We start from the raw sequence: 13,200 nt of genomic DNA, 5'->3' as shown, positions 1-13,200 counted from the left end.
ATGTCATCCCAGTGCAATGAGACAAAGGGGAGCAGCTTTCTTGTTTGCAATTTGTTCCAACCAAAGCTTTTTGACTATCTGTGCCTCACTTCTGTAAACACTGATTCTACAGAAAAAATGTGATCTAAAATGTGTGTGAATACAGCCTTCAAATCTGCGTGAAGATAGTCCTGTAATTCCACTGGGGTTTGCTGTAGTGATTTACATTGCCACCAGCTTGCCTGATGGAATTACTATTTCTTCATTGTGTAAGAAAGGGAACACACTGGTTTTTAGAGTATACCTGAATCCCATCACAAATTGCCCACAGACCTGTTCTTTTACACAAACATGCCTCTAAGTATCCAAGTTTAAATTGGCAAAGAAAGAGCAGCTGGGCTGACAAATATGTCAGCTTGTGCCTGATTTTCCCCACCCTGGCCTTAATAAAGAGCAAGATACAGGGAATAAAACAACTGTTGGCCGTGCGGCTGGGGATGGAGCGAGTAATGAAACATGATGCGGAATAAAAGTCAGCTGCAGCTTGGCAACTCCCATTTCCTCATAGCAGAGAAGATGAGTTAGGCGGCATTCAGAGTTGTGATATTGTAGGTACAGAGTGATATGAACAATTTTTACAAGCTGTGGTTTTGAAGTTGGCATTTTGACTGAGAGGAGGAGCTGTGTTCAGTCATTAATAGTTTCTTCTGAGCATGTTGGAGTTTTATTATTATTGTTTATCCAAGCCGGTATCTAGCAACAAAGACAAACATTTTAAAGGCAGCTAAAAACTGAACTTAAAAATCCATGTGGTTTTCTCTACAAAAACTGAAGATCTAATGGCTTGTACAAACATTCGCGATGACAGCAACACTCAGAAATTTGCTGGTTGGATTTAAAAGTGTCTTTGACCTCCCCAGTGGGGTTCTGAGGCCAGCAGGGCTGCAAACAGAAACTGTTTGCTTCAGGTTTGACTTACACACATTTGATCCAGTGCAATATGCTGTTTCCTGTATTAGAAAAAAGGTGTTGAAGTGGTGCCAGTATAAAGTAAAATGTCACTTTTAAAAGGCAGCACAAGCTCCAGACTGTCCTGTAACAGGGGATTTAATTACACGACTGATCAAATTGCTCCTAAAGGTTCTTTTGTGTAAATGTTCTGATACTTGTAGATCAAGAGCTCCTTGTTATAGTACTTAAGTACAAGTAAGCGTTGGGATGGAAGCCCTCAAAACTAAACCTGCTCTTAGATGTATAAACACTTCAATTGTGAAAGATAGTAATACTACAGGGAAAAGCGTATGTGTAATGTTCATACAGAATTGTATTTAGCAAGTGTGCTGTGTGGTCTGGAATGAGTTGTGGTGGGATGGAATGGGGATAGGATGGGGTAGGATGTGGAGAGATGTGTCCTTCCTCATTTCTGTCATAGAATCATACAATGATTTGGGTCGGAAGAGACCTTTAGGATCATCTAATTCCATCCCCCCTGCTGCTGTCATTGACATCTCCCACTAGACCAGGTTGCTCATTGTGTGGTAGAGGAAAATAGCTAGTGGTGTTAGCTAGCTCCCATGCTGCTAGCGTGGTGAATGGGGTTGAAGTGAGGGGCTTGGGACATGCTGCTGTGAGGTTCAGCTCTCACATCTACTGGCAGCAAGCTCAGGCGCTGACTTCATGGCAGAAATTCTCTGTATCTTCCCAATTTTCTCTTCCATCCCCTCTTTTTCTTTTCCTGCCTCAACTCCATGGCATGCCACCCAGCTCAGCCTGGTCAGCAAAACCACTGACATAGGAGCCTGAATCTCCTGCATCAGTGGTAGGAACTACCTCAGTTTTAAAAGCCTAGACAAAATGTTGTTTTTCTTCTGGCTCACTGCAGTGATCAAGTGCAGCCTCACAAATGGTCGTGGCACAGTATGGAGAGGAGAGTAGCTAGATAGAGCCCATAGTAACTTTGGCTGTTTAGCTAGGTTTTTGACTCAGATAGCAAGTAGGTGGCCATCTGAGGGTGTGCTAGTTCCCTCTCTGAAGGCAAATGGGCTCCTAAAATGACAAGGTTTGCGTTCACCTTGTGTCCTTCAGTTTTCCCCAAATTTCTGTGGACTGTGTTTCTTATCCTGTCAAGTTTCTGGGACTGCATGGGTTGGGACATATCACCCTGGCTCTCCTGTTGGGATGAGCCAAGGCTGGGGACCGTCCCTCACCTATCTGTGCCTCAGTGGGTGCTTGCTGCTGCTGCTAGGACAGGACATCCCAGGGTTCCTAGCCCATTTGGGGCAGATGGAGAGTTACTTTGCTGGTTAGCCTTCCCTGTTAATACACCTCATTCAGTTTCATCTCGACATCAGTATTAATACCTATTAGTTATGACAGAAACGTTTTCTTTTAATTCATGTTCATTACAATACAGGAGAGGATCCATGTGCTCACTTCAGTTAATTTTCACAGTTTTAGCCAGTATCTGCTGGGAAGTTTTGCCACTTGCCTGTAGCAAAAAATATTTGTTGTAAACTTATTGTATTTATTTTTCCTTCCCTCTATTAAGGCTAAGCCAAGAGCAGTCAGTAAGGACAGATTTCCTGTCCTGCGGTTCTGGTTTTCAGAATGTGACTTTTTAAAAATATCAGTAGAGAGTTTAACAAGATGAGTACATGCAGCTTACTTCTAGGTGGAATTACAAAATTATCCAGAAAGGTTTTTAACTATAAATAGAAATCTATACCATTGTATTCCAAGGAGATTTATTCCTCAATATTCTGACACAAGAATCATGAATTTTCAATTCTCAGCTCTTCAGAGTGGTTCATTTTCTCTTTTATATACAGCACTTTTAGTTGTTGGGTTTTCTATCCTCCTACATCTCTGTTACAATGTCTGGATTATTTTTTTCCCTAGTTTTTGTGGAGAAGTTGCTTGGATCCAGAATTTGACCTTTGACCTGATGTTTCATGTATCTGGAAAATGTAACTCTCTGGAAGTTTTCCATTTGCTGCTTTCTGCTAAAGTATTGGAATTGAGAAAAAAGAGCAAGCAACCTGCGTCCTTCTGGTCAGAGCCAGCTGTGTTCAGGTCAGAGAGGAGGTAGCAAGAAGAGTTTCGCCCAGATCACTTTCAATGCGGCTTGCTAAGTGTTCACTTACTCGTTTTGTAGGAAGCCAAAAGAATGGAAGTAAACATTTAACTGAAGAGGAGGAAGAAATCATGCAGGTGTTTTAATAAGGACTGCTTGATGCCAAAATGTAAATAATTAATTTGCAAACACAGGCTTGTGGGCATATTGCAAGCATAAGGCCAGGTCCTTATTTTTATTCAGACCTGAAGAACATCTTTTGTATGTTTTAATACAGAAACAGATCAGAAGAGAGGTGGTGTGATTGCAGAGGTGTAACTGCAGTGTTTAATGCACTGCACAATCCCCCCAGCTCACACGCCAGGGTAGATGTAGCAGACAAGAGCTCTGCTTGTCTGCACAAGGTTCCTGTGTGAGAAGTTTAATGTAGTTAGCCTGGGTAGCCCTGTCTATCTATATTGCTTGTGGTATTTCTAGTCTCTCTACAGAGTGCCCTAAAACTTTGTGCTTTTCTCTTTTTTTTTTTTTTTTTTTCTTAGAATTAACCCAATGGGAGTGAAAACCATACTGTGAAGTAACTCTGAAGCTGCACATTACAAGTGCGTCATCTGGCATTTGGGTTGCATTAGCAAGAGACATTTTGCAGTAACTAATATGATAATGTTATAACCTGTAACTTGACAAAGCAACCAAGAGCACTTAAGTTGGTGTGGTTATAGTGGCCAGAAAAAAAACACAGAACAACACTTAAGGTAACTAAAGCAAAGAGGTCCTTTGTGCTTTACCCCAGTGAAGCAGCAAGCATGTCTCAGCCCCTAAAGTTAACACTTCTGTTTACTGCACCCTGTGTAAGGTAGCAAGTAAGAAGCCAGGGTAAGGTCCCCTTGCTTTCTGGGGACCAGCGTCTTGCACAGCTTCCTACCTAAGAGGCAGGTAGCTGAGCAACTCTTCCGGGCTGTGAGCAAATTAATCCCAGGTGTACAGGTAAGAGAGTGAGAACTGGAATGTGGGAGGCATGTGAAATAAATGCATGTGAGCTTGACTCCAGCAACTGAAAAGGCATTTGTGCATATATCCTTGTAGAAACCTGGAGGCATTCAGGCAGTTGTATCCATTCCTGCCGTGGTTATCCCCGGAGGATCCCCTCCGGCTGTTTCAGGGCAGCAGCCAGCATCCCTCTGAAGTAGCCGCTACCCATCTTGTTTAGCTCCTCGCCAGCAGGAGGTCCAATTAACATTTTGCAGTATTGGGTGTTCCATATGGAAACTACCATTCAGCCGCCTACATTTGAACTTCAGCTTTTTCCTTTCATTTAATTAAAACACAATCAAGTCAATTAGGTCTTCACAGAGTTTCCCCAGAGTTAAACTCCAGATGTATGGCAAGGCAAAGGCATTCAGATGCCAATTCATTGTGCAGCTCAAAGGTAGATTATAGCTCTCCTGTTTGTCCATTTATCCGCTAGGGATTAATTACTTTTTTCCCCCTTCCAAGCAGAAAATAAAAAGGGAGAAAGAAAAATTACCCATCTTTCCATCTGGTTCTGGTCAGGAAAAATAGATATAGCATTACAGAATTTGAGATATGTATTGAAAATGACACTGATAGTGTCAGAATGACTTCTGATTTTTAATGGCCTTGTCAAACATTTTACCATGCAGCGTCTTGAATTTTTCCGTAAGCCCCAGGAATAAGCAGCTTACCATACTCTGCAGCAAGTCAATGACTTATTGTTCCTGTCACTAAATGGGGATAATATGCAGCTGCATAAACATGTTGATTTTGCTGGCATAAAAACCATGGCTCCCAGCTCTGTGACCTTTGGCTAGACTGTACAGAAAATCATAACATTGTCAGAAGAGGTTCTGAGGTCTCAATAAACCAAGATTACTTTTACAGCACATCCTTGCAGGGCTGCTGGTTGCAGTGAGAAGGGGAAAAAAATATCTGTGCTGGCTAACCAGTAGTTAATAAGCACAGAAATCGTTCAGACCCAAATCCACGCATGAGGTAGCTTTTATCCCCATTTGTGACAATGAGGCCATTGCGTCTTCTGTTGCATTTCTAAATTCATTCATGGTTAGATGAGACCCTGGCTCACCTGTATTCCAATAAAAAGGTTATCCTCACACAGTTTAAGGGTGATGTAGTGATAACATGGTAATATGGCAAGATATCTAATACTAGTAACAGCATTAGGTGTCAGTAGTACCTTACTACCTGGATATTGGTGGAGTGCTTGGGTCTGTGCCTTTTCCCCTCTTGATCATGTTGCCCAGAGGAGGAGAGGAAGGAGACAAACCTTTCCTTCACCTGGCTACTCTGTGCCTTGCTATATAACCAGGATCCAGAGCAGACCTGCAGGTGGCTAGTCCTCTAGGGAAGTGGGTGGGAGAAGGAATTGCAACATGCAAGATTCAGCACCCAGAGGGGTGGGGAAAGAAGAGAATTTGCCACTTTGCCGGTACCATCTTGTTCTTAACAGCTCTGATGTGAGAAAGAATCCCTTAACATTCCAGATCTCCAGCAAGATTAGAACAGTTGTGCAGAACAGTGCTGGGGAGGTGAATAGACAGAGTAAAGAAAAAATCACTTCCAACTTCTCATTCAGAAGGCCTAATAGCATTGCAATCCTGTAATGCTTTTTTTTTGTATCAGAAAGATTCAAGTGATATTGTACATTCTCATCTGAAGTACAGTGACTTTTTCTTGCAGAAGACCCATACTCATTACATCACCCATGATGTGTATGAATTCCCATATCTTTGTGAATGTGCAAACTTAGCTACCCCAGTACAACTTCACATTTCCCCTGCTGTTCTCTCTTGCTCATGGCTGAATGGCCCCAGAACTGCTTTCTGCAGAGGACATTGACTCCTGCTCCTAATTGGGATGGGTTTTTTCAGGAAGTGAAGGATAACATGCTTCAACACTGTATTCAGGAGGGGAAAGGAACCCAAGACTTCCACCTACCCTTTGAATGCTGTAGGCAAAAGCATGTCTATTTGGTAGACTCATCGAGGTTCAGGCACATGGTATGTGCCAGACTATGTTGAGCTGTCAGGTTCATAGCTGGAGTGTCCTGGTATCCTGGTTGTAGCTGTGAAGCTGATTTAGGTTCCTGCCCAGCCCAGACACTGGCTCCTGCCCTGTGCCACAGCCCACTCCTCACCCAGCTTTGACACTTCAAGTGTTTGTAGGATCGTGCTGAAGACTAATTCACTGAAATGTCCAAGATTAAAAATAACCTTTTAGAAAGGAAAGAGGGTGGAGGGCATTTTTGGTCTGGACAATTAAGGGATCTACTTACGATGAAGCGCAATGAACAGTTGTATTTTTGCAGCTGAAGGAATGGCATATTTTTTGTGGGTCAGGAATGAGCAGATGCAAGTGAGGAGAAGAAATTTCCAAGGTTGCCTTCATCACCAAAGTTATTCTGCTGTGAAATTCCAGTATGAATGCTGCTTTACATACAGAGATGAAGAGATTTCAGACGGTATTGATGCTGTGGGTTATAGCATCTCTACTTTCAAAGCCAAGGAGCATTTAATCAGAGTTTTTCAGGCTCCCAATAGCACAACTTTTGACAAACACACCTAAATTCTGCTTTATTTCTTTTATTGGATGTAGCCCTAAGTGCTTTTTACTCCAGGATCTGAAGATTATTTGTGACAAGAATAAAGTAATTAAACTTTGCTTATTAGTATTGATCCCGGTGTATTTGTTATTAGTGTGGAGTGTCTGTAAGATTAAATTAAAGTGATTCATGTTGTTCATATCATGTGTTACTGTTGGCCACACAGCACAAAAGTCTACTTAAAATACCCTTTAGATAACAATTACTAAACAGCAATTTTATAAGACATTCCGTACTAGATTACAACAAAGTCTATCCAATAAAATCTTTCTCACTGGGACTAAATGTACATGTGGACTGTTGTGATGAGGAAGTTTAAAAGTATTCAGATGCAGTAAAGGATTCTTCTACCAAAAATATGTTTTTAATTTACTCCTACTGTAGCTAGCTACTTAATTACTCAGGTTTGACCTTTATTATTTCGTCAGTGACTCAAATTACTTGTAGTAAACTGCAAACCAGGAATTTTAATCTATCAACTATTAAAATGTAGTTTTACTAGAAGAAGAATAGCATAAGGACATCATGGTGTAGTGTTTGGTTAGGTTTTTTTTTTTTCCCATATATCTTGTATTACTCCTAGCATTCACTCATGAGGTTAGGTTCTTCTACTGGCTTTCCAGTTTCACTGCCAAGAGTAAAAAGATACACAAGTAAAAAACAGAACAACTTAGGGCAGCTGTCTTTTTCTGATCATGAACTTTCTCTAAGTCTGAACTTTTAAAAATAGTCTTACTGCATTTTATAACAAAAGGTCTAGAACCAGAGAATCACAGCTGTTTAATTCAGAGGAATTTATATGGGACTTTAGGTAAGTTGTTTTGTTGTAATTTGCTTTTGCAAAGTTATTGGCTGCCCATAGGCTTAAAGAGCGGCTGTCCTTTTTGTATCCTTCATCTAGTTCATGGCCTGTGCCAACACGATTTGGCTTCGCGGTGTCTCAGAGTTGCTGTTGGTCTACAACAAAATCTCCTCTTTGTGTGACATCAACATGCACGGCTCATATACTTTTTATCCTTGTACATCTTATATCCTTCAGATGTAAAATCTACACCTAGCGCAAAGGACTGGAATGTATTATCATAAACTATGCAGGTAGTGTAGTTTAAAGTCTTAATGTCAAATCTGATGTTTATTGAAGGCAGTTAAGTGATTCACTGGCTTTTGAAGATGGTCAGAAGAAGGCAGGACTTCATGACATTGTAACAAAGAAAAGAGTAACACAAATGACCAAGCTCCTCTAATCTTGGAAATCTAAGATGTTTCTTTTAATTTCAGTGAGTATGTATAATGTTCATAATGATTAATAGAAGGTACACAAGCTCTCTGAGGTGAAAAATATACTGCTTTATTTTTAGGTAATACTTGACCTATAAAGCAAATAATCAATTTGCTGCTGAGTGTTTCAGAGATGAGGGGTAATAGCTTTGGAAAAGATCTTTCCATAAATGCTCAGGAACGTCATTGCTGAACTTGTATTTGGTTTGGTTTTGGGGTTTTGTTTTTTGTTTTTGTTTTTTCTAGGCAGTTTATTAATTGGTAAAATGTGTTATCTTATGATTGCTTTTGAATATAAATAAGTCTTTTTTTCCTAGAAATGTTATTCTATCTTAGATTATTTCTAAAGTCTGTGATGTTTGGCTGTGCTTATTGCTCCTTTCCAGATCAATATTTGAGTCCTTTTTTCAAATGAAGGAACTGGTATAAGGCCAGTGGATTAGTAAATTTTCAATTATGAGGACTTATTGAACTCATTTGGTAAATCAATTCCTCATCTTTTACTGTTGGAAGGAGTTATTATTGAATCCTGTTTTCAGAAGTGGCAGTCTTCCTGAACAGAATTGTTCATCACTAAATGGGTCCTTTTTCATATATTAGCTCATCTGAAGCAGTCAGATTTCTTTAGCTAGGATGAATGTCATTATTTCAGAGTTAAATATTTTCAGCAGAGGGCAGAGCACGGACTGATGCAACTCCCTGTTTCTCTGTGGGGAGCTATTGGAGCTATAATCCTCCATTCCTGCTGGTAGGCACAGGAGGAAAAAATATAGATGCGGCTTTTGTGGAAGTGGTTGCCTGCAAGAGGCTGGACTCCATGACCCCGGGCGGATTTGAAAAGATCTATGTTCTAGTAGTCATAAAGATCATGCTGTCTATCACCAGGGTGCAGGCTCTTCACATCAATAACCCAGCCTTTCTAAACTGTTTGGAGACAAGAACATGGGTTTTGTCCCGCTGCCTCCAAAGGGCGGGTAGCCTTTCGCTCTAATGAGCTGATGGACTGCCTCTGCCAGTGAGATAATGCTTGGCTCCTGTCCCAGGACAAAACTCTTCAGCCAACAGATCCTCATGTCCTTTCTTCAGCACTTCACTTCTGATTCCTTGGGTTTACTAACGCTGATTTCACAGAGCAACTGTGTCTTTCCACATCCCTTAGGACCATGGAAATCTTGATTGAGACCTTGGGGGGTCACTTGGTCCAGTCCCTCACTCAGAGTAGGGCTATTACCAGCATTAGGTGAGGTCAGCCCTGGCTTGCCTGACTGAGCCTCCAAAACCTCCCAAGACCTCCACTGCTGCACCACCCATCTCCTGGAAGCGTTTTCCTTACAACTCAGTGGACATTTTCCAGCCATAAGTTGTGGCCCTTGTCCCTTCTTATGTAAGTTGGAATTGCCAAGAGAAGTTTAGTTCTCTTCCTTTGTAACTACTCTTCAAGTAAATGTACTTCCTTAGATACATTATTTTCAGCAGAGGCATCTGTATTCCATAGGGAATTGCCCTCCATAAGCAGTGTCTGTAAGCCTAAACAAAAGCGCAGTCCCTAATTCCAGGCAAGGCACCCCTGCCAGGGTCCTTCTGCTGTCCCATACCCCTCTCTTTCTGTGGAGTTGCTTGCTGCCTTTGGTGGTCTTCTCATCCCCACCTCTCACCTGGCTTCTCAGGGTGTGTAGGATGGCAGCTGGTTTTAAGGGAGTCTCAGAGTATACCTCCCTGAAGAGTGCCTTGTTCTCTAGGGTGCACAAGTGAGGAAGACGGGGTTTAGTACTCTCTTAAGGGTTAGACATACCTGAGCCCTTGCGATAATCTTGGATTTTACATTTCAAATCCTTTTACATGACTTTCTTCCATCTTCATGTTACAGATCAGAAAATACCCAAGGCAATCACTCAAATAAATGCTTTAAATTTCAATCCATCTGAACAACAGTAATTTGTCATGGGGAAGTTTTCCATATCTCTGGTCCTTCTGTCTGACAGTGCAGAATTTGTTACATTTTATGGTATAACTGAGATTTATTGATTTAAATGCTATCATTTTCATACAAATTTATCTCTGATTTTAACTCCACAGACTTGAATAAAGGTATACAATGGATCTTTTTCCCCAGTACTTTATTTCAAAACATTGGAAGCAAAGTTTCTTGGACTCAGTTTGCATTACATCAGCTTTCTCACAGGAAAGATATTTTTTTCTTAGCATCCTGTATCAATCTAAAGTCTAGGACAAATATAGGACTCATTAAATGCCATTTGTACAAGAAACAGAATAGTAAGATTGTACAATGATGTTATGTGCCTGAATATGTATCTTTTTAGCAACTAGGACACAGGACCAGGATTCAGGAAGCCATTTGGCAAACATGAAATTAAGCACTTAACAATTCTGTGCCTCATATCTTCCATCTGTAAAATGGGGACAGTGATGTTTCCTTTGAATAGCACTTTTTGATTTAATGATCTATGATTATCGTTATTACTGTTCAGAGTGGCATCAACTCTGTTCTGAATTGGTTATAATTAGAATGTTTAGATGAATGAAAGCAATTACAGAGTCCGTATGCCGCAAACATTTAAGCCTGTGATTAATTTTATGTACGTAAGTTAACAGCAGTTACTGCAGTGAAGCTGCTCACGTGAATAAAAATAAGAGTATTTGAAGTGTTTGCAGGTCCATGAATGGAAGGCTCTAAGAAACCTGTTCTAAAATAGAAATAAATAGTAGTGGACTTCTCAGGGAAATGTCCACGAAACTAACTGTATGCTGCAGCATGTTGTGGAATGAGTCTTAATTTGGTTCACAAAACTCAATTGTTACAGCCATTAATGATAAATATTGTCTTTCATATCACCCAGTATGTTTTTGCAGAAAAGTAATCCTCCGTTAAATTTTGGCTATAGCTCAAAAGCTTATTGTTAGATATGTTTTGTTAATAAGAAACCTGACTCACGGCAGGCTATGCTGTGAATGACTGATTACCAGGGATATCAAAGAGACCTATTTCCATTCCACTTCCAGAACAACTATCTTTAGAGTTCATTCAAGAAAGGATTTGTTTCATTCAAAAGAAATCATTTATTTTTTACACTGCAAGAGTTTTGTTTTCTATAAGGTGACAGCTATTCAGTTTTGTCAAAGGCAGGGAAAAAGTCACCCAAATATATGTTCAAAGAAATTCTCCAGTAGCAGTGGAAAACCACAGTGCTATGCAGACTTGCCAGATATACATTATGAGAAGCAAATTCTGGCTTGCTGCAGTTGAGGTGCTGAGCAGCAGTGGAGGCCAGGGCTAGCTGGGGTGCAGGCTGGCTTCTGACCATATGCTGCAATCAAATGGCCCTTGGCTGCCAACTGGAACAGAAATCACATGGATCCAAACACAGCCTGCTGCAATCTGATAGTGGAAGAGTTTAGCTGTCAGGTACCATTTTGTTTTCCATCCTCCAGTTACCTTTACTTTTCTTGTTTATACAGTTGATGGTTTGGATAAAGCTTCAATCGCTAACTCGGGTGGACCGGCCCCAGGATCCCAAACTCCCCCTTTCAAGAGGAAGGGCAAACTCTCCACCATTGGCAAAATCTTTAAACCTTGGAAATGGCGGAAGAAGAAGACTAGTGACAAATTCAGAGAAACTTCAGCAGGTATGTCTGTGGCCTTCTGGTGGAAAAGAATAGGAAACATGGTGATGGCTTTACAGAGTAATATTTGAAAAGCTCTTGGTGCTTTTTAGATGGCAGGGATCGTTTAGGCACAGTATTTGACATAGAGAAAAACAGTCTGATCCTTAGCAAGTTAAAAACTTAATTTTGTTCAGCTTCTTTTCTGAGCTTATCACCAAAAATATGCAGTTTGTTTGCTCTACATTATATGTGATATTCTTTCGATGTTGATAGTACTTTGTTTTTTAACCAAGAAACACACTAGGCTGTATATTACATATTCTCAGATATGTTGGAAATGTCCCCCTAATAGTCAATGGCTTGCATTATGAAACAAACCTTGCCTTCATGGGGACAGAAGTTTGGTCTGTCTTGGAGGTAGAGAAGCAGACGTAGCCGTGCCCAGCAGAAGAACGAGGATCAGCTTTGTCACCACTGCCTTCATACAAGCTGTTCTGCCCCCACCTGGCAAGGCTTGAAGAATGGTCTGAAATAAAATGCTGTGATTGAATTACATTCCTTCTGAAAAAGAGGAATATGTGAGGGCTGGGATTCAGTTAGCTGAACACAATTGCCAGGTGCCACCTGAGGTGCTCTGGGCTGCTCCCCAGAAGGCTCTGTGTCATATTTGCCATTTCTGTACAGACATTTCCAAAACTGTGGGGCATCTCAAGTGGCTGTAGACACCCAAGTTTAGGAAACTGAACACTACCCTGCATATATGTGTGTGTGTCTTTGTGTGTCACAGCTCTGTCCAAGCTTTCTCAAAAAAATCTCAAATTTCTGTTTTGGGATTCAGACACTTGATGCTGTGCTGTTGTAAACTTGAGTCAACTCAGAGTCCAGTGAGCATCTATGAGCTCTTCAGATTCATTACCACGGTGCAAGCCCTCTGTCCGCTGTCTTCCATGGCTCTAGGCAATAAAACCAATACTAGTCTCCTAAGGTCTCATCAGCAGTGTCTCCTGAACTGTTAGGAGTACACTGCTTGCCATTTTAACACCGTACCAGCCTCTGGCAATTACTGCAAGGAACATTCTGGTTTTACAAGTTAACTTCTAAACTATATTTTCTTTACACAAAAAAGCAAAAAGAAAACATCTTCTCTGGTGTCTTCATCACTCCAGATACCAGCTGAAGTCTTGGACAGCCTTTCTGGGGTCTTCAGATCCTCCTGTCTGTCTCTTCTTTCTTGTTTTTAAAATTTTCCCACATACCCTGCAAGAAAACCCCCACAACTTCTTCCACTGCTGCAATCAAAGAAATTCCCTGAGTCTGACATTTCCTTCGTTGCTTTCAGTTTCCTTCAGCTTCCCCAGTACTTTTATCATATCGCTAGAGCAAAGTTATTTCTAGTTAATGACTCCTGGATGTTCTGCAGCTGCTGTTGGACAGGTATGTGATTTTATAGGCACCAAATCCTTCAGAATAATCACCATTCATATGCTGTGTATGGAGAGATTCCTCAAACTGTCACAACATATTAGCATATGTTAAATTGTTATGCTATTAAATAATAATGCATGTGTCATTTGGCAGAGTTGTTTTACAAGTGAATGTCTGGTAAATT

General features: G+C 40.8%; 1 protein-coding gene across 5 annotated transcripts in view; it reads left to right on the top strand.

Annotated features, from left to right (window-relative positions):
* PHACTR2 (phosphatase and actin regulator 2) overlaps nt 1-13,200 on the top strand; it is a 137,401-nt gene that overhangs the window by 74,096 nt on the left and 50,105 nt on the right. For all 5 annotated transcript variants that reach the window (XM_061378319.1, XM_061378322.1, XM_061378318.1 and 2 more), the window contains exon 2: nt 11,445-11,612. In XM_061378319.1, the coding sequence (XP_061234303.1) occupies nt 11,445-11,612 (168 nt within the window). The remainder of the gene's footprint in view (nt 1-11,444; nt 11,613-13,200) is intronic.

Source organism: Neopsephotus bourkii, unplaced genomic scaffold (genome assembly GCF_033783945.1).
Source record: "Neopsephotus bourkii isolate Nb327-2 ecotype Australia unplaced genomic scaffold, CSIRO-AGI_Nbou_v1 NB_1765, whole genome shotgun sequence".
Lineage (NCBI taxonomy): Eukaryota > Metazoa > Chordata > Aves > Psittaciformes > Psittacidae > Neopsephotus > Neopsephotus bourkii.
This window is presented reverse-complemented; position numbering and strand designations above follow the sequence as displayed.